Here is a 21934-nt window from a genome sequence, read left to right as displayed (position 1 = left end):
CGCCCACGGCACTTGGAGTTCTGGGCCAGGGATCAAATCTGATCTGCAGCTGCAATTTAGGCTGCAGCTGTAGCAACTCTGAATCATTAACTCACTGGGCTGGGCCAAGGATTGAACCTCCATCGCAATGCTCCCAAGATGCTGGTGATCCTGTTGCGCCACAGCAGGAACTCTTATTGTCACTATTTTTAATTATTCTTTTGGGTTGCACTCGCAGTATGCAGAAGTTCCCCGGCCAGGGATCGAACACAGCAATGACAATGCTGGATTCTTAACCTGCTAGGCCACTAGGGAACTCCTATATTCCCCTTTAAACTAAAAATTTTCATTTGTAATTTTAATTGTGGTAAACTATATCTAAAATAAAATTTACCATCTTAAGCACTTTTTTTGGCTATGCCTGTGGCATGCGAAAATTTCCAGGCCAGGAGTTGAACCTGAGCCATAGCAATGACAGCACCAGATTTTTAACCCACTGAGCCACCAGGGTACTCCTTAAGCATTTTTAAATGTGCAGTTCAGTAATATTGTACATTCACATTTTTGTGCAACCAATCTTTAAAGCTCTTCATCTTGCAAAACTGAAACTCTGTACTGTACACATTAAACAAAAATTCCCAACTTCCTTCCTTACCCCAGCCCTAGAAACTGCTACTCTGCTCTCTGTCTATGACTTAACTACTCTAGGTGCCTCACATAAGTGGAATCCATGCAGAATTTATTCTTGTGAGTGGCTTATTTCACTTAGCATGATGTTATCAAAGTTTATCCATGTTGTAGCTAGTGCGTGTCAGAGTTTCTTTCCTTTTTTTTTTTTTTTTTTTTTGTCTTTTGTCTTTTTGTTGTTGTTGTTGTTGTTGTTTTTGTTGTTGCTATTTCTTGGGCCGCTCCCGCGGCATATGGAGGTTCCCAGGCTAGGGGTTGAATCGGAGCTGTAGCCACTGGCCTACGCCAGAGCCACAGCAACGTGGGATCTGAGCCGCGTCTGCAACCTACACCACAGCTCACGGCAACGCCGGATTGTTAACCCACTGAGCAAGGGCGGGGACCGAACCCGCAACCTCATGGTTCCTAGTCGGATTCGTTAACCACTGCGCCACGACGGGAACTCCAGTTTCTTTCCTTTTTAAGACTGATAATACTACTTTGTATGTATATGCTACATTTTGATTATCCATTCATCCATGATGGACACTTGGGTTGCTTCTGCCTTGTAGCTATTGTGAATTATGCTTTATAAACATGGGTGTACAAATATCTCTTTGAGAACATGCTTGCATGCTTTCAGTTTTTTGACTGTATACCCAGAAGTGGAATTGCTAGATATTATGGTAATTTCTGTTTTAAATTTTTTGAGGAACCTCCATACTGTTTTCACAGTGGCTGCACCATTTTACATTCCTACCAATAGTGCACAAGGGTTCCAAGTACTCTGTGTTATTATTTTTGGTAGCAGTCGTCCTAATGGATGGTATCGTATTGTGGTTTTGATTTGCGTTTCCCTAATGGTTAGTGATGTTGAGTATTGTTTCATGTGCTTATTGGCCATTTGTATATCTTATTTGGATAAATGTTTATTTAAGTCCTTTGCTCATTTAAATTTTATTGTTTAGTTGTACCAGTTCTTTATGTAGTCTGTATCTTAACCCTTTATCAGATATATGTTTTACAAATATTTTCTCCCATTTTATAGGTTGAGTCTACTGTGTTTTTATTTAATCCTCAAACACCATTCTTACCTTTATTTTGTAGATAAGAAAGCCAAAGTATAGAGAGATTCAGTAGCTTTTAGTAACCTGCCCTTGGTTGTACGGTTAGTACGTGGTGGAGCAGGGATTCAAACTTATACTGGCTGCCTCCAGAGTCTGCACTTTTCCCCACCACATTATTTTCAGCTAATTTCTTGGCTCACTTTATGAAAACAAGAAACCTTGGTTTCTATGATTACCCTGTGTGGCAGGCCTACTTTAAGAAGCAGATTTATCTATATTTTTAAAAAGTGGTGATCCTCATTATTTACATCTTCCATATTTGTGAGTTTTCCCACTCAGCAAAATTTATTTGTAATCCCCAAATCAATATCCTTGGTGCTTTTGGGGATCATTCATGGCTATGTTCAGAGTGGCAAAAAAATTGAGTCACTTGATACACACACTCCCAGCTGATGTCAAACACCTTGAGTCGCCTTTTTTGCTTTGTTGTTTCAGCTCTCTTACTATAAACGAAGATCTTTTTCATAGTCTAGTTGGTGCCATATTTTCCACATCTGTTTTTTTTTGTGTGTATATATATGTTTGTGATATTGCTGTTTAAAATGTTCGCCCAAAGTAATGTCGAAGTGCTGTCTGTTGTTCCTAAGTGCAAGAGGGCTGTGATATACCTCATGGAGAAAATACATATGATAGATAAGCTTCCTTCAAATATGAGTTACAGTGTTATGGGCCATTGAGTTCAGTGTTAATGAATCAACGATATATTAGTTATTTTTAAACAGAAATGTACAAAAAACAAAGTTATGTATTGTTTTGCTGATGTAAATATTGTGAATGGCGCTTGCACTACTCTAACCCTCGATTTTTCCTAAGAGCAATGGTTCAGTATTTGCTAATTCAATGTTTGCTGCAACCCTATAGTCCAGAGCTTCTTTGAATAAGAACTGACTGCATATCCTATCATTTAAATCAGTGTAACATGAAGGAAAGCTTCATTTATGTTAAAAAAGGAACTTTTGTAGGATCACAGGTGGATGATGTCTGTAGTATAAATTCAAAAAGTCCAATAGACTTTCTTTTTTTTTTTTTTTTTTGGCTTTTTTTTTTTTTTTTTTTTTTATTTTCCCACTGTACAGCAAGGGGGTCAGGTCATCCTTAGATGTATACATTGCAGTTACAGTTTTTTCCCCCACCCTCCAATAGACTTTCATATCTACCACATTCATAACTCTGTGGTATGGCTGGAATATCCTTATTTTAGATGAGGAATCAAGGCACAGAGCGGTTGTGGGGGTTGTTTGAGGACACACAGGTGATTAGTGGTATAAATAGACCTATAGCCCAGTTTTCCTGGTTCTTTTTTGGTGAGAATTTCTCTCTTCCATCTTCCTTTCTACAGTTAGAAAGGGGAAAGTGAGTGAACAATTTTTGAATACCTGTAATGTGCCCCTTCTGGTGTTAGTCATTTGATCTTATTTGCTCTTCTCAGCAACTCATTGTGACAGGAGATGCTGCAGTCTTTCTAATGACCAAACTAGAGGGAAATTACTTATTTTACTGAGGAATTATGAGCTATCTAGTGCTAGTTGAATTTGAATCTTGATCCTCCAAACAATATATTTTTTTGTTGCTTTGTGCAGTTGTCTACTAAATGTCCCAGAAGAGAGAATTGACCCAACATAAATGTATAATTTCTCAGCTTGACTTTCCAATGCCATTGCAAAATATCTGATTAATATTTTCACCCATTTGGATTGTGGTTTCACACATTCCACAAAATATAAAAAATTAGAGTTAAATACAATGTTTTTTTCCTCAAAGTTGTCCAAGTTCAGTTTGCCTTAAGAGTTAATTACTTCAGTGTGGTCCATAATACACAAAGGAATACTGCTCAGCCATAAAAAGAACAAAGTACTGTCATTTGCAGCAACATGGATGGAACTAGAGATTCTCATACTAAGTGAGGTAAGTCAGAAAGAGAAAGACAAATGCCATATGATATCAATTGTATGTGGAATCTAAAATATGGCACAGATGAACCTATCTACAGAACAGAAAAAGACTCACAGACATGGAGAGCCGACTTATGGTTGCCCAGAGGGAGGGAGTAGGCTGGACTGGGAGTTTGGGGTTAGTAGATGCAAACTATTATGTTTAAAATGGATAAGCAATGAGATCCTGCTCTATAGCACAGGGAACTCTATCCAATCACTTGTGATAGAACATGATAGAGGTAATATGAGAAAAAGAATGTGTGTGTGTGTGTGTATATATATATATATGCATATATATATGTATAAAACTGGATCACTTTGCTGTACAGCAAAAATTGACAGAACATTGTAAATCAACTATAATAAAAATTTAAAAAGTTAATTATTTCATAATTGTGCTGTGAAGTGAATTTTATTTGTGAAGTAGATTTTTATTATAAATAAATGCTTTCTTTTCAGAGTGAACAAAAATGTCTTTATTTAAAGCCCGTGATTGGTGGTCTACTGTTTTGGGGGAAGAAGAAGAATTTGATCAAGGCTGTTTGTGTTTGGCTGATGTTGACAATACTGGAACTGGACAAGGTAAACAACTATGACCAAGCATCTTGGAGTAAAGCATTCTAAAGGGATGAAATAAAATGACTTCTCTTTTTTAATGTGTACTTTATAGAACTTAGGTGAACTGTCACCAATTTTTTTTTTTTTTTTTTCTCGAACCCATGGCATGCAGAAGTTCCCAGGTCAGGGATCAAACCTGCACCACTGTAGTGACAATGCCAGACCCTTAACGTGCTGAGCCATGCAGGAACTCCTATGCCCTAATTTTTAAGATAGTATTTATTGTAAATAATATTTAGGTAGCAGACTTATAAATATAGTTCTCACTTCTCTTTTATTGTTTGTGTTGATTCTGTCATATTGTTTATTGAAACTCAGAAAAACATAAGTATAATTTAATTCATTTTTATTTGTTTTATTAGATTTCCTAAGGCAGAGCTGGTAAAATACTCCTAATTTTGAAAGATTTTCTTTTGTAGAATTTTTTTTTTTTTTTTTTTTTTTTTGGTCTTTTTGTCTTTTAGGGCTGCACCTGAGGCATATAGAAGTTCCCAGGCTAGGGGTCTAATCGGAGCTGTAGCTGCCGGCCTACGCCACAGCCACAGCAAAGCCAGGTCCGAGCCGTGTCTGCGACCTACACCACAGCTCACGGCGATGCCGGATCCTTAACCCACTGAGTGAGGACAGGGATCGAACTTACAACCTCATGGTTCAGATTCGTTACCCACTGTGCCACGATGGGAACTCCTTGTAGAAATTATTTGCAAGCAAAATTATATTGTTTTAAAATTGAATCTTGTATAGCACTGGGAATATATCTAGTCACTTATGATGGAGCATGATAATGTGAGAAAATGGAATGTATATGTTGTATGTGTGGCTGGGTCACCTTGCTGTACAGTAGAAAATTGACAGAACACTGTAAACCAGCTATAATGGGAAAAAAATAAAAATCATTAAAAAAATAAATAGATAAATAAAATTGAATCCGAAAGCCATTTACCAGAATGGAAAAATTAAGCTAATTATATTTGTTTGTAGAAAACAATTGTTAAATCATTGCTTTCATTTCTATATTTTGATAGTAGAAACGATATTCTATTTTATTTTTGTATTATTTGCTCCTCTTTGCATCTTCATATATTAAGTAGTTTTTAAAACATTTTAGCTCTGTATTATTGTTTTTGAAATTTGTACTTGGTTTTTTTTTTTTTTTTTGTCTTTTTGTCTTTTTTGTTGTTGTTGTTGTTGTTGCTATTTCTTGGGCCGCTCCCGCGGCATATGGAGGTTCCCCGGCTAGGGGTTGAATCGGAGCTGTAGCCACCGGCCTACGCCAGAGCCACAGCAACGCGGGATCCGAGCCACGTCTGCAACCCACACCACAGCTCACGGCAACACTGGATCGTCAACCCACTAAGCAAGGGCAGGGACCGAACCCGCAACCTCATGGTTCCTAGTCGGATTCGTCAACCACTGCGCCACGACGGGAACTCCTGTACTTGGTTTAAATGATTTATAGTTGTGAGTTTTTTTTTTTTTTTTTTTTGTAATGCAGGTAGTCACTGGCTTCTTAAATAGAAAACCTATTATAGTTATTTTTCTTTTGTTCGTTGTATATAAATATTGATCTCTTACATTTTTATTTATTCTTTTTCTCTTGCCCTTAGTGAAAACAGTAGAATTTGGGGGATAAGTTGAAAGGAGAAAATTATATTGGCTAAGAAGAGTGGGAGGCACTAAGCTGTTCAGAGCCCTTACTAAATTGTTTCTAAGGAAAATCTGGGCCCTGCTCTCCTACTGATAGAAGATGGGAAGGCCCTCTATTCAGAGGGTGTCCTGAGCTATTGTTCAAAGATTATCAACCCTGTCTCCTGCCCAACTATTTGATAAAACATGATTCCCTTATAATTTGGTAGCATAGAAGAGTCATACCACAAAAATACCTGCCAGAAAGAGAAACAGTTTCAAACCCACCTCTGCTCAAACTATTTAAAGCTCAACTTGGCTGGAAATTATACTTACTGATTATCTGAATAACATACTGTTCACATATTGTTTCTGTTAAGAGCTCCTCACTGGGGTGCCACCAGTGGGTTACCAATATATTGAGATGTTGCTTCCTCCCAATTTGCATCCAGCTGTGAGCAGTTTCCTCTATTTTCCCAAGCATGCTACACAGAAATTGTTTTTTGTGTGTATGCTCCATGTAGAAAAAAAAGCACTGATCATTATTTTATTTCTCAAAGCCTGGACCACCTTCATCACAATATTGTGTGGTGATTATTATATATGAAGATTTTCTATCCCAGATGTACAAGATCTTCTAAGATCATATTTCTGAGATGGATTGGGATTGGACAGCATTTTTGACAAGCCCCAGAGTTGACTGGTGGCAAACTAAGGTTTAAAAATTTTTACTTTAATCTTATGGAGTGGAAGTTTAGTGAGAAAAGTTTTGGACATTTTCTGTTTGAGGTGGAAATGTCTGGTAGGAAGAACTAAGGTAGAGATTTGGGAGTGAGCGATATACTAGTTGTATCTGAAGCCCTGGGAATGGGTGAAGATGCACAAGGAGAGAAGATGGAATAGGAGGGACAGAACCTTAGGACCGTAACCTGGAGAATAGGAACATTAAGGGAGGAGCTTTGGGAAAGGTAGTCAATAATAGATTTTGAGAAGGACAGGCAGAGAGGCAGGAGAACCAGTGGGCTGGTGGTACATGGGAGTCAAGATTTAGTGACATGAAGATGGATAAGTTTCCATACCATTTTGAGGCAAGTGGTTCATTAGTGTCTTTAGTGAGGGTGGGTGAGTGGGCACAATGCTAACAAAATCTAGATTTTCAGAGGGGTGGAGTAGACTGAATGTTTATAGCCCTTTAAAGAAACAGCCGTGAAGGGAAGAAGAGAGAATGGTGATTGGGGACAATGTAGGGTAAAAAGAAAGGGGAAAAATTCAACATGTAGCCTAGAGGATATAATTGATAGAGCAAGGATCCAGAGAAGACAGTCAGAATGGGATCAGGTGCACACATGGAAAGGTTAACCTTAAACAGGTGAGACAGAAGGTAAGAAGGAGAATGGACACAGATGAAGAGAAATTTGCAGGTCAGGTTGGGAAATTGAGACAAATACCAGTTGATTCCTACTTTCTCTGAGGTGATCAGAGAGTGAAAGGATGGTATTAGGCATCTAGAAGTTGCTTTAGGTGAAGCTGGCTTGATTCATAGAAGAAAAATTCCTTTTTTTTTTTTTTTAATGGATACATCTGTTGCATATGGAGGTTCCCAGCCTATGGGTTGAATCAGAGCCGCAGCTGCTGGCCTATAGCATAGCCACAACAACGTCAGATCTGAGCTGAGTCTGCAACTACACCACAGCTCATGGCAGCGCTAAATCCTTAACCCACTGAGTGAGGCTAGGGATTGAACCTCATGGATATTAGTCTGGTTTGCTGAGCCACAAAGAGATCTCTGAGAAGAATTCCTTGTTAATTTTGAGAGAATCTGAATGGTTCAGCTTAAATTACATGTCAACCATAGCTCGGAGGGAGTGTTTATCACAAGAATTAGAGTAAGAAGCACATAAGGTAGACTAAAAAATAGTTACTGCTTTTATCTTTTAGCTTCTCAGCATTTATACCTCACATAGGGCAACTATCCCTTGTACAACTCACATACACATATTCTTACCTATCATCGTGTACCTACTACTTCAGAGGCACTTTCAGGGGGCCCTGGCTCTTCAAGTCTGGGATCTTTGGGTGATTTCCCTTTTGTTTGTCACTCATTCATGATCATGTTACAGTATTCTGTAACATGCCTCCTGAGTAATTGGTACATACAACCTGTGCTCACAACCTAATATTATATATAATAGTTGAGGAAAAGAGGAAGAGAAGGAAAAACTTAAAAATTAAGGTGAAGGAGCAGGGAAAATTGTATGGCAACTTAAAGAAGTCATATTGGGATCTACCTCCTTTTGTTTTGCAACTAGTCATGTGGCTGTTGTCTAGGCCTTCATTCCCGAGGGATCTAGAGCACTGAGGCTGGCCTGAAGATTATAGTATTTTCATTTACTACTGATTGAGACAGTACAGGGAAAGGCCCATGGGTCCCTGGGTTTCAATCATGTTTCTTTCAGCTCCATTCAGCCCTTGTGAGATGATGAAGTAGTCCTGGGTCCTGCAGATTGGACTGTGGAAGTACGTGTGTTATACTTTTATATTATACTCCTGCTCTTGTGAGGTGAAAGCCAGCTTTTTTTCTTGGTCTCTGTGTATTGGAAAGGAGAAATGCATTACTAAGATTTAGAACTGTACTCAAGCAGTTAGGATGTATTAGTTGGTTCCAAGAAAAAACAATTTGTGGAATAACAGAAGAATTTAGGGTTACCTTTTTAAGTTCTACTGAAAAACCCTAACTCTATAAGACCCACTAGACTTTAACATTAGCAAATTGGGTTATTAAACAGGACTGTGATAGGAATGATCACAAATACATATATAAATTTTTTGGAATCAAATTTTAGAAACCACCCCAAATCAGGAGTGGTATGGATTTTGATTTTCTCCCTAGTGGGGCCATGGAGTTCTATTGGCTTTCATATAGCTCTTTCAGTATAATATCCCTCACTGTACATGTTAGAAAACCAGATAGTCTACCAGTTCTACAGAAACACATTTAAACTCTCACATGTTCGGTGAGAAATCATAGGTTGGCTTTGCTCTCCCACTGGGTGAACTAAGTTAAAAAGTTCATTTATTACTTGGTCTCCATAATTGGCAACAACAGTAACTTTCTGGGCTTCCAGAATTAGTAGTAGTTTAGAGCCAATATTCAGTGTTCTCATAAAGTTCAGGTATTTACCTTTCCTCAGTACACCGTGATAAATGACTATGGGGTGTGATAGGGAAGGATCTGAGGAAAATTCATATTAGGCATGTGTGGTGTTACTGCAGTCTTTGTTCAAGTGACTGAGTCTATAAATTGATAGCTGTGGGATGGGTGTGACGCCATGACTGACTAATATGGTGGCTTGAGGTAGTCTTATTTTTCATAGACCTGGAATATTTTTGGTTGTAGAGAGAGAAAAAAAAGTACATTGTTACAGTTAAATACTTTTTAGTAATAGAAACAATAATCACTGGGAAAAAGGGGCCTTAATGAGTTGCCTGTTTATTCCATTCCTGGGGATCCTGAAATCTGTGAGTTATACTGTTACCTGAGATCTGGTTACTATAATAGTCCTGCTGTCTGTTTTTAATAATCATACATACACATTTTAATTCTAGGGGTTAAATTGTCACCCTGTGGACTTGGCTATCCTGTCTTCTTCTTATCCCTGAGGACAGAGTCATGGTGAAGTTGAGTCTTGGTTATTTAGGGGGTGAAAGTGGGGGTCGGGGCATGACAGGGTACATAGGAAGCCCAATGGGGAGTATTTTATAAAAGTTTGGAGATTTAAGTCTTGTCCAAGTCTTCTAGACTTTGCCAGTAACCCCATGATAACAGTATAATCCCATTCTTTCTGGTCACTGTCTTAACTTTTATGCAAGAAACCTAGAGAGACTGTTAACTCATTTGTTACTGTAATTAAAAACCTAGAGAATTAATCCCTGAACTAGATTCTTAGCAATTAAGCCCATGCTTGAAGAGGTAAGACATTCTTTCTGCAGACTCCCAAAGACTGAGTTTTATTCTTTACCCAGAGAGGAGAATTTTGAGATTTAAACCTATCATTCTCTTATTTTATTTTATTTTTTGTTTTTTTAGGGCCGCACCTGCAGCATATGGAGGTTCCCAGGCTAAGGGTCATCTCAGAGCTGCAGCTGCTGGCCTATGCCACAGCTGCAGCAACGCAGGATCCGAGCTGTGTCTGCAACCTACACCACAGCTCACGGCAATGCCGGATCCTTAACCCACCGAGTGAGGCCAGGGATCCAACCTGCAACCTCATGGTTACTAGTTGGGTTCATTAACCTTTGAGCCATGATGAGAATTCCTTAGTCTCTTATTTTAAAATTATCCAGTGCCCTTAGAAAAAGCCATCTTACATATGGATGGGCATTCCTCCTTCCTGTTCATTTGGCCCATGGCAGCATCTGTTCAGTCCACTAGACTGTCATCTGCAATGGGCACAGGGTTCCAGATGCTCAGAGGTGTTGATTAACCATTCTGTCATTGTGTACAATGCTCTTTAACCCCACCTAGAATATGAACATGTGTCTTACTGCTTTGTGCCCCAACTCAGCTCAAGAACCAATTTGTAAATGTCCCTGCAGGAACTGGTGCCTGCAGTTTATTCTTTGGTGCAAATTTTGTGTATCAATTAATTTTTATTTTATTTTTCTGCCATAAATGACAGGAAACAACTATGATAAATGCAAATAAAAGAAAGATTGGAAGGCAGCTATGCTCACCACTATACCTCCAATGCTACCAAATAAAAGAGAGATTGGAATGAGAGTGACATAGCTTTTCTGAATGCAGAAAGAGTTCATTTAGCCAAGCCTTAGTTGGAGACAAGAACCAGCATGGCTCCAGAGACCTTGTAGCCTCTGGGGCTGCCATCAGATCACCTAGCACCAGATTCTTCTTCTTCTTCTTCTTTTTTTTTTTTTTTTTTTTTGCCGCCCCTGGCATATGGAGCTCCTGGGGCAGGGATCAGATCTGAGATGTAGCTGTGAATTTATCTGCAGCTGCAGCAATGCCAGATCCTTAACCCACTGTGACGGCTGGGGATTGAACCCGAGTCCTAGCGCTCCCAAGACACTGCCAATCCTGTTGCACCACAGCAGGAGCTCCAAGCAGCAGATGCTTGATGACATGTGTGTCTCTATTCAAGATTGAAATTCCTAGGATAGTACCTCTCTCATAGGGTTATTACAGGGATTTGATGTTAGTATGTATAAACTACTTGGACCATTGCCTGGCATATAATAAGCTCTCAATAATAAGTGTGTATAGCTCCTTTTAAGTAGGTAGAAAAGAGTCATTGCACTCTACTAATTCAGGGATTTCAAACAACCCAAAGCATTTGTTTCCTAGGATTTCCATAACAAAGTACCACAAATTGGGTGGCTTAAAACAATAGAAATTTATTCTGTCATACTTCTGGAGACTGGAAGTCCAAAAGCAAGGAGTTGGCAGGAATCTGCTACCCCTGAGGCCTCTAGGATCCTTCTTTGCCTCTCTACGTTTCTGGTAATCCCAGGAGTTCTTCATTTGTAGATGTATCACTCCAAGCTCTGCTTCTGTTGTCTCATGATCATCTTCTTTTACTTGTCTCTGTGTCTTCACATATGTTAGTACATTTGAATATTGGTGATATAAAGATATTTTTGAAAAGGTATATGTTACTAAATTAAGTTCATTTTAATTGGATCTTCTGTTGGCAGTTTGGACTTTGTGTATGAAGCAAGACTGGATTATTTTAATTTTTACATTCCTGTTTTATTTCCCCCCAATTTTGTTGCTAATGTTTGTTTCTTCCTGTATCTTTAAAAAAATCTCTTTACAGATAAAATAATTGTAGGTAGCTTTATGGGATACCTAAGAATCTATAACCCTCATCCTGTAAAAACAGGAGATGGTGCTCAAGCTGAAGATTTGCTTCTTGAGGTGCATCTACGAGATCCAATACTGCAAGTGGAAGTAGGAAAATTTGTTTCGTAAGTATAGCTCACTAATTCTGGTATCTTATCTTACCACTTGGAGTATGTCAATCTCTTAGTGTGTCGCTTTTGTAGATTTTCAAAGAAAAACAGACTATCCATGAATTAAATATGTTTTTGGGATAATGTCACTTCAGTGTTCCTCATATACTGAACATTTTTAAGTATAGAAACCTGTACATTTAAGATAGAATAATTTAGAATTTTTTTATAGTAGCAGACCTAAGATGCCTAATTATCAGAAGCTTAATGAAAAAGAGATAAGCTTTTGAAAATAACCAAAACAAAGAAATATAAAGTATGTATTAATTGTCACAATGTTTTGCAGGTGTTATATATAACTCTTATTTTATTTTATTTTTTATTTTTTTTGTCTTTTTCTAGGGCCGTACCTGTGGCATATGGAGGTTCCCAGGCTAGGGGTCTAATTGGAGCTGTAGCCTCCAGCCTAGGCCAGCGCCACAGCAATGCCAGATCCGAACCGTGTCTGTGACCTACAGCATAGCTCATGGCAATGCCGAATCCTTAACCCACTGAGCAAGGCCAGGGATTTAACCCGCAAATTCGTGGTTCCTAGTCGGATTTGTTAACCACTGAGCCATGATGGGAACTCCTGTTATTCTTATTTTATAAATGAGAAACACATTCTGAAACATTAAATGATCACAGAAATATCAAATTGCCCTGTCAAGACCCCAGTCTAGGTCTTCAGACATCAATTATAGTCCTAGTTTAGAACAGAGTCTGCACCAGCAGTCATCAGAGCCCTGCTTGCAGATGTGTTTTAAATTTAAAAGAATTGGAGTTCCCGTTGTGGCTCAGTGGTTAACGAATCCGACTAGGAACCATGAGGTTGCGGGTTCAATCCCTGCCCTTCCTCAGTGGGTTAACGATCCGGTGTTGCCGTGAGCTATGGTGTAGGTCGCAGACGCAGCTCGGATCCCGCGTTGTTGTGGCTGTGGCGTAGGCTGGCAGCTACAGCTCCAATTCGACCCCTAGCCTGGGAACCTCCATATGCCGCAGGAGCGGCCCAAGAAATGGCAAAAAAACGACGACAAAAAAAAAAAAAAAATTAAAAGAATTGCCAATGTTTAAGAATGAGGCATTTTCACATAAAATCCCTGCTTTCTGGGTTTTCTTAAAAAACTGTGGGGATCTGGCCACAAGCCCAGAACTGAGTAATCAGTGCCTCCTTTTGTCTGGTTCTAGTCTCCAGTTGATCACAGCCATTTACACTCTATTCATTTCCATCCCCTGGCTTGACCCTTGAATACTTTGAATTTAGGATTTCTAGACTGTGCTATGTCTCTGGAAAGCACTTGATAGGAACTAGGAAGGTTTCAGTACCTTTAGTAAAATGTCAGACCTGGAGGTGACAGATGCAATTTACCAGTAATGATTATCCTTTTGTGGTGGTTTATATAAGGTGCTTTCGCATGATTTTTATTTCATTTAATTGAAACTTATTTTCCAAAAGGGGAAACAGGCTTAGAGAGAGTAAGTGACTGTGGATTTCCTTATTGTGGGAGAGCGCTCCCTTATGACTCTTTCTGGGAGATACTCTTGGCTTCAATCGGAAGGCAGCTCCTGGAGACAGAGTCCTTGGGCCTGTGGGATTGTCAGTTTGAATTTTTCAGTTTTAATGTTATCTCTTGAGTTACTCAGTTCACTCATGATAGGCTATGGTTGTAATCTCTTTTTAAAATCATTCTGCCATTTTTTGGTTACATCTGAAACTAGTATTTAAACTTTGAAAACTTTCCCCATTTTTCAGAGGTACTGAAATGCTTCATTTGGCTGTGTTGCATTCTAGAAAACTGTGTGTCTACTCTGTCTCAGGTAAGAAACTTTTTTTTTTCTAATGTAGATTTTGCACTAAAATCTGGATTTCTTAATATTATGTAAGAAGAGTTAATACTAATTTGGTAAAGAACACAAAACATTTTGTTGAAGGTTTTCTTATCTTGGTTAGCATTTTCCCAGAGTTCACTTATGATTTCGGGTATAAAGACTATTACATTTTCTTGGTCTGCTATTTCCAAGCATACTTCTGTTTCTAGCATTGTAGAGGGTTTCTTAGACTCTCCTTCCTCTGATGAATTGTGTTTGGGATTACTTATGACTAACGGAGGCCAATTCTGGGAACTTAGGACACTTGAGTCTTAAGAAATGTTCAATAGCAACAACAAAATTCATTAGATGCTGAGTCATGGTGGTTTAAAGTATATTTTCTTTGGTAAACCTCAAGTGTTTTCTCTCTAGAGTTCCAATTTCTTGGCTTTTGGTTGTCTGCTCAACCAGACCTCAAAGCATTTATTTGAGGCTTAATCAGATTTCATTCCTTGACATGGTTCTATGGGCACAAGTATGAAAGCTAATTGTGGTTTAGTTTCAGCAAATGTAAAGAGGTAAATTACAAATTTTCTTTCAGTTATTAGATAAATTTTAGTTCAAATTGAGAGAGTTATTGCTTTGGGTATCACATGGGGGAAATCCAATAAAGCTAAGTGTCTGTGGACCTATTGCTTATACAAAAGGATGCAAAAGGAGGGTTCTCTTCTGCCACAGCAGGTTAAGGATCTGGCATTGTCACTGCAGTGGCTTTGGTCACTGCTGTGGTGCGGATTCGATCCCTACTTGGGGAACTTCCACTGCTACAGGCATGGACGCACACACTGAAAAAATAAAGAGATACAAAAAGAGTTTGCTGTAAATATTAGCTTCTAGGAATTGGATTTCTCACACTCATGCTCTTGATTTGGGCTATTTTTGTATTTTGTCTTCACTTTGAGTAATGATGCATATTTACTGTCACTGAGCTGGATATTCTTAGGCCACCTCTTTTTGAATTGAGGATCTGTTAGGTTTTGAAGGCGGGCGTGGTAACCTAGCATATGGTGTATGGTAGGCATACTTGTTGAATGTATGACTTATTTCTAGTTAGTGCTGAGACAATTGGTAGTGGCTATTTATTACTCTCTCTATATTATTTTCTTCTTTCTTCTTTTCCTTCTCTGTTATCATTATCATTTTCTTTTCTATTCTGTGTACATCAGAGGCTGGGCCGGATAGAGTACCTCTTATTGTCATTGTTAAACACTGTCATTGGTTTCATGGTAAAAGATGTTGTTCCTCCTAGTGGTAGGACAAATATTTAGTGTTCTAGAGTAAATGCAGAAGGTATGATATAGGATATTTTATTGCAGGAATCTAGCTGTTTCTCTTTCCCATCATAAGCCCATTAACTGTAAGTGATATTTTCTTAACAGGTATGGAGGAGGAAAACTTGCCCATAGTTACTCTTGAATACTTTTTGGAGTACTAGTCCCTTCTGGAGGCTCCACAGGGGCTCTAAGAGGACAGAGGAGGAAGCATCCTAAAATCTAGAAATTAGACTCTTGGCCTTCCTTGGTCCTATTTGAATGGTGGCCGGGAAAGCCAGAAGTCTCTAGAGTTCCAGTGGGGTGTAAGGCATAGACTAGGGATGAAATACGTGTTTATCAAAAAAAGCCTAGTGAAAGAAACTGGCACATTTGGTCACAACTTGTTTATGGGGCATTGTTCCCCTCCTTCAAATTAGTGTTGAAAATGAAAGTTATTTGTCATGGGAATGGCGATTTTATTGCTCTTTTATTCTTTGTATTCCTTTACAAACTTTGTATTCTCTAGGGAGGAGGCGTTATCCAAACTACATTCCCTTACACTTCACCTCATTTCCCTTCTCTGTCTCTTATTTCTTCAGCCTCCTATGATATTCGTAGGCTGACAATTTGTATATTTTTCCTGGCTTGGCTTAAAATGAAAAGCTGGGAAGTTATTGTTTTTGTTCTCTTGAATATGTTTCTTGAGGAACCAGACTGAACTTTTACCTAGCTTTTACTGTAACAGGGGAAGCATAAACATTTTCTAGTTTAAGTGAAACCACTGGTTTCAGCAGATGAAAGTGTTGGCTGAACTTGGCATCCTTAACCCCAACTGTCCCCTCCCCAAATGTTTTTTGTTTTCTTTTATATGCCGTGTGCTTCTAAAATATATTTGAGGCAAATTTGAGGAGACCTCCTGGGTATACCAAACAACCCTTACTAATCAGAGGCTACTGTGCTGACTTTGTTTTGGTAGGTGATATGTCATTAAATGAAGACTTAATATAGAGAAAAAGTAGGGCCTAAAGCTACCCCTTTTATCATACTCTGCTAAAAGAAAAGCATCACATAGCATTTCAGATTCCTTTCTGATGGGCTTCAGTTTCTAAGTAAATGGTTACAGATGTGTGAGCTTAAGCCATACTGATTATGTTATTTTTAAATATTCTTTTCCAAAAATTATGTACTTTTCAACAAGCATTTACTAAGCATTTGACATATTTATAGAATTTCAACGTTTTCCATGAGAGGGCAGAAAGATGTGACTCTTTACTTTTGACAATATTATATAATGTAATTTGGTTATTTAATACAGTGAATCTTTTAACTTACCCCATAATGGCTTTTATTTCATTTAACTTCATTAAATTTCTCAGCAGTTATGTAAAATTGCACCAAATATCTGTTTTTAAGGTAACCTTTGATTTTCCAGAGAATTTTTGTTTAAATAAGGCTAGCAGCATAAATGTTCTAATGTCCATTTACTTTCTAATTGATGAAAGTTTTTCCTAACTTTAGCCATATGTAGACTATAACTATAGATATATATATTTATGATATTCAGTCTGCATATTCAAGGGTAAAAGTCTATGTAACTTTAATGTTATGTCATTGATGCTCCTCTAGGAAAAAAAAGGTCAGAATTTTTAGATTTTTCAAGTACTACCTTTATTCCAAGTTAGTATTGAAGGAAGATAAATTGTCTTTTGTTTTCCTTAGTTGCGTTATTACATTTTAAGTGCTATCACCTGAAATTTAAAAACTTACCAGTGCATTTGGAGATTTTTCAGGACATAAATCCTAGTGTTATTTCATGCAAGTTTGTTTAAATGTTGACTGCTGACACCTGTATTCATTGACCTTTTGGCTAGCAAAGCATATATACGTGCATTCCTTACTTAGAGGGGTCCATCTGGTTTAGGTGCAGAAAGAAATTTGGATCTTCTGTAGGGACAACCCAAAAGTTGCTTGGAACTTTTCCACCTGGTTTCCTAGAAGCTGGAACTGTCCTTAAGTCAATGCTATAAGTTATAACATTAGAATTTTTGTTTTTTCATTTTTTATTTCTGTTCATGTGGCTGGTGTGGTTGTGATTATCCCCAGTTTCTCTGGACCTTACTGATTTCACTACCATTTAGATTCCAGAAAGCTTTCATCTCCTATTAGGGTTAACTGGCAAATATAAGCCTTTCTCTTTTTTTTTTTTTTTTTTTTTATTCTGTTGGTATGCAAATTCTATTGTTAGCATTTTCCGGGGTCTAGATCTGAGTAGAAGTGATTCTCCAGCAAGAAATCCGCCTTAGTTTTTCTTTCAACCCATCACCTTCTAAATGAGAAAGAGAAGGCCAGGGAAAGAAAGGTGAAGGTGGAAGCAACAAATTTTTGATACTGACTTTTTTTTTAATTATCATTGACTTACCGGGTTCCCTGAAAGTTGTTAACTGATAGACCACCAGGTACCACGATATATAGTGCTAGTTTGAGTACTGCGTCCTTTATCAGCTGTGTGATTTTTGGGGAAATTTATTAATTTTTTTTGAACTTAAGGTGCCTTGGTTCTAAATGGAAGTAGAAATATTTCTGTTCTTAACAACGACAGTGTACGCTGGTAAATCCTTCTGAAGCAAAAAACTAAATAAATGCTCAAGTATATGTACACATACACACAGCCATATATGTTTAGAGTGACATACATACAGACATATATTTAGATTGTTTTAATCATCTAATATTATCTAGTTTAGGGACTATTTCATTTGCTTTATGATATTTTAAGTTTTTCTTTTTCTTTTTGAATGAATGACAAAGATGCTTCTTAATGGAAAAAGTTACATTTGGAATAATTTTTCTTTCTAATACTTTTTAATTATTTTAATCATAATGTTACTACCTGATCACTGGGATATAGCTCTTAACTGTACATACTCTAGAAAGGCTAACAACTAGAGAGTTAAATACAGATAAAGAATCTTTTCTTATTTGGAATGAATAAGAATGCGATTGTAGAACATACGATCTATTAAATGTGGGGAAATTATTTTTCTTTGTTTTGAAAGAGATTCTTCTTGGCTGACTTCAAAGAAAGCATATTGTCCTATTTACTTGCTGAAGAAAGCTTTAGATCTATCTATTAAATTAGAATTTAATGTACTAGGGGCTTGACTATTTTGAGAGTTGGGACAGAAAATTGAATTGCTTGAAAGTGTAGGGAATTTTTCCCTTAGACACTTTGAGTCATATCTTTGCTCTGTCATTGTTATAAGTGTAGGGAACTTAATCTCATTTATTTCAGAACTGAAATTGGAGCCTTTTATTGTTATTTAAATAATTATACTTTACTCAGACTTAATGGAAATAGATAATAAAATGTCATTCGGGGTAGTATTTCATCTAATGGTATAATCTAGCTGAGATTTACATTGTTTTAACTGTGCTGGCACTCTGTGTCATCAGTATGCTAATTATTCGTAATATGTAATGTTTTAGTGCTCTGTCATTTTAAATTCCACTGAAATTGAAATACTTGGAATTGATGTAGAGGTTGAGAAGATATTAATTTTTTTAATGTAAACAAGCACAAAGCAGTCTTTTATTTTTTCTTTTTAGGAACCTTGGGTAATGTGGAACATGGGAACCAATATCAGATCAAATTGATGTATGAACATAATCTTCAGAGAACAGCCTGCAATATGACTTATGGATCATTTGGTGGTGTAAAAGGTAATTTACATTTAATCATGAGTATGCTAATGCTGGGACCAGATTTAGAATATTTGGCCATATAAAATTGGAGGATTGTATAGTATGAATCAAGAGTTAAATATATCTTATTGAAACTTTTCATTCAAATACTTCAGCAAAGTAATAAAAAAAAAACTTTAAACATTGAATAGGTTTGATTTTCATGTATCCAGCACTTTTATTTGATCTACAGAGAAATTTCTCAAACTGTCTTTTCTTCAGATTTTGTCTTTTATATATGAGCTGACTGAAATTGAGCTTTTTTTGGTGGTGGAACTGTGTGCTTGCCTCTCTCAGTGGAAGAAGGGGTTGCTTTCTTCATTCACGCGGGTCTTTGCTCTACTTGGTGTAGACAGGGTAAAGCTGTGGACCCCTACCTCTACCTCACGCACCTCCAGGGCCACTGTACAGGGTTGTGCAGATTCTTTCTGCACCAGGGAACCTGGACCAGGGGCATGTGGAGACTGCTCATCAAGCCATGTGTCCTGGTCTGGAATTAACCTCCCCAAAGGAAGAGTGCCTTTTCTAAATTTTATAAAGGCATTACCTTTACCAAGTACTAACTAGCTCAGTGAGGCTGGGTTCCTCCCACCTTGGGGTTATCTTTTTCTAATTGGCACCTAGGGCTATCTATAACATGCCCACCCTACTCCTAGAGCTTCTAGGGCTTGGTGCTTGCTTGTATACACTGTTGCTATTGGTGTGGGGATATTATTTACAATCCAACTCTTCGTACTTCACTGTGATAGGGTGATAGAGGCACTGCTGATGCTGGAGCGAGGACAGGAAGCCAGATGGTGACACTTACTTGTGTGATTTTTGTGTCTGCATGTGTGCCTGTGGCACCTCCTGAATATATAACTAGGGGTTTTATAGTATTTTAGCTCTCTTTGGGCTCAAGTTTTTATGAGTTTATTGTTTTAACTGTTGTGTTAGTAAAAAGTAGGCTACCTATGTTAGATTTTTCTTTACTGACTTGAAAAAAAATGACTTTATTTTGGAAGTATCCTTTAGTCATGTGAATTCAGTTTTTTCATACAAAGAGAAAAGGGAAGGAATAGAAGAATCTGAGTGTGCCAATTTGCAGTCAAGAATATCTCAGGATAGTTGGACAAGATGGCAGAGTAGAAGAACCTTGAGCTCACCTCCTGTCATGAGCACACCGAAATCACAACTAACTGCTGAACAACCATTGATAAAAAAGATTGGAACCTAACACCAAGAAAGATATTCTACATCCAGAGTCATAAAGAAGGAAGCACAATGAGATGGTGGGAAGGATGCACTTGTGATATAATCACATTCCATACCCCCAGATGGGAAACCTATAAACTGGAATATTATATCACAGAAGTTCTCCCACAGGACTGAGAATTCTGAGCCTCATATCGAGACCCTCAGCCCTGGGGTCCAGCATCAGGAAGAGCCTCCAGAGCATTTAGCTTTGAAGGCCAACAGGGCTTAATTGCAGGAGTGCCACAGGTCTAGGGGAGACTAAGACTGCACGCTTAAAGGGTGCACACAAAATCTAACGTGAACCAGGACCTAGGGCAAAAGCAGTAACTTCACAGGAGCCAAAGCCAGACCTGCCTGCTGGTGTTGGAGGGTCTCCTGGGAAGGCAGGGTCATGGTGGCTGTGGCTTACCCTGGGATCATAAAAATTGATGGCAGAAACATTGAGGAGTATTCATCTGCATGAATTTCTGTTAGAGGCTGCCATATTGTTTGGATCATTAGCACCAAGACCTAGCCCCACCCAACGGCCTATAGGCTCCAGTCCTGCAACTGACTTCCTTCCTTTTTTCCTTCCTTCCTCCCTTCCTTCCTTTGTTTCTTCTCTCCATCCTTCCTTCCATCCATCCTTTATTCCTCTGTCCTTCCTCCCTTCCTTCTTCCCTCCCTCCCTTCCTTTCTCCAGTTCTGGGATCCCCCAAGCCAAACAACTAACAGGGCAGGAACACAGCCCCACTCATCAGCAAACAGGCTGCCTAAGGACTTCCTGAGCCCACAGCCACCTCTAGATATACTTCTTTTAAGGGCCCTGCCCACCAGAGGGCCAGAACCCAGCTCTGCCTACCAATAGGCAGACACTGGCCCCTTCCACCAGAAAACCTTCAGAAGTCTCTAGACCAGCCTTACTCACCAGGGTCCAGACAACAGAAGCAAGAAAACTACAATCCTGTAGCCTGTAGAACCAAGTCTGCAAACACAGGTCAGACCCTCCCCTGGGGTCCCTGGCCCTTGGGTAATGAGAAAGGCATGTATAGCTGGGACATATAAGATATCCCCCAGAGTTCCCGTCGTGGCGCAGTGGTTAACGAATCCAACTAGGAACCATGAGGTTGCGGGTTCGGTCCCTGCCCTTGCTCAGTGGGTTAAGGATCCGGCGTTGCCGTGAGCTGTGGTGTAAGTTGCAGACACGGCTCGGATCCCGAGTTGCTGTGGCTCTGGCGTAGGCCAGTGGCTGCAGCTCCGATTAGACCCCTAGCCTGGGAACCTCCATATGCTGCGAGAGTGGCCCAAAGAAATAGCAAAAAGACAAAAAAAAAAAAAAAAAAAAAAAAAAAGACATCCCCCTACAGAGGGTCTCTTCTCCAAAGTTGAGAAACATAACTAACTTACCATGTATATAAAAATACGAATAGAAATTTAGAAAAAATGAGGCAGCAGAGGAATATGTTTCAGACGAAGGAACAAGACAGAACCCCAGAACAAATAAGTGAAATGGAAGTAGGCAATCTACCTGAGAAAGGGTTCAGAGTAATGATCATAAAGATGATCTAAGGCCTCAGGAAAATAATAGATACACAGAGTGAGAAGTTACAAGGAGTTTTTAACAAAGAGTTAGAAAGTAGAACAACCGGAGTAGAAAAATACAGTAATTGAAATGAAAACTATACTAGAAGGAATTAATAGTAGAATAAGTGAGACAGAGAAATGAATTGGTGAGCTGGAAGACAGTAATGGATATCACTGCTGCAGAACAGAATAAAGAAGAAAGAATGAAAAGAAATGAGGACAGTTTAAGAGACCTCTGGAACAATATGAAACATACTAACATTCACATTATTGGGGCGGAGGTGTCCCAAAGGAGAAGAGGGAGGACTTGAGA

At 38.5% G+C, this 21934-nt stretch overlaps 1 protein-coding gene across 12 annotated transcripts in view; it reads left to right on the top strand.

Moving 5' to 3' along the window:
• Window positions 1–21934, top strand: part of BBS9 (Bardet-Biedl syndrome 9) — a 730525-nt gene that overhangs the window by 8363 nt on the left and 700228 nt on the right. For 11 of the 12 annotated variants that reach the window (XM_021079333.1, XM_021079330.1, XM_021079328.1 and 8 more), the window contains 4 exons: window positions 4166–4288; window positions 11785–11935; window positions 13713–13777; window positions 18688–18801. In XM_021079333.1, coding sequence (XP_020934992.1) covers window positions 4177–4288; window positions 11785–11935; window positions 13713–13777; window positions 18688–18801 — 442 coding nt within the window. In that variant the 5' untranslated portion in view covers window positions 4166–4176. The remainder of the gene's footprint in view (window positions 1–4165; window positions 4289–11784; window positions 11936–13712; window positions 13778–18687; window positions 18802–21934) is intronic. The other variant, XM_021079336.1, reaches the window with a different exon arrangement.

Source organism: Sus scrofa, chromosome 18 (genome assembly GCF_000003025.6).
Source record: "Sus scrofa isolate TJ Tabasco breed Duroc chromosome 18, Sscrofa11.1, whole genome shotgun sequence".
NCBI classification, from domain to species: domain Eukaryota; kingdom Metazoa; phylum Chordata; class Mammalia; order Artiodactyla; family Suidae; genus Sus; species Sus scrofa.
The sequence above is the reverse complement of the archived record's forward strand: the minus strand, read 5'-3'. Positions and strand labels throughout refer to the sequence as shown.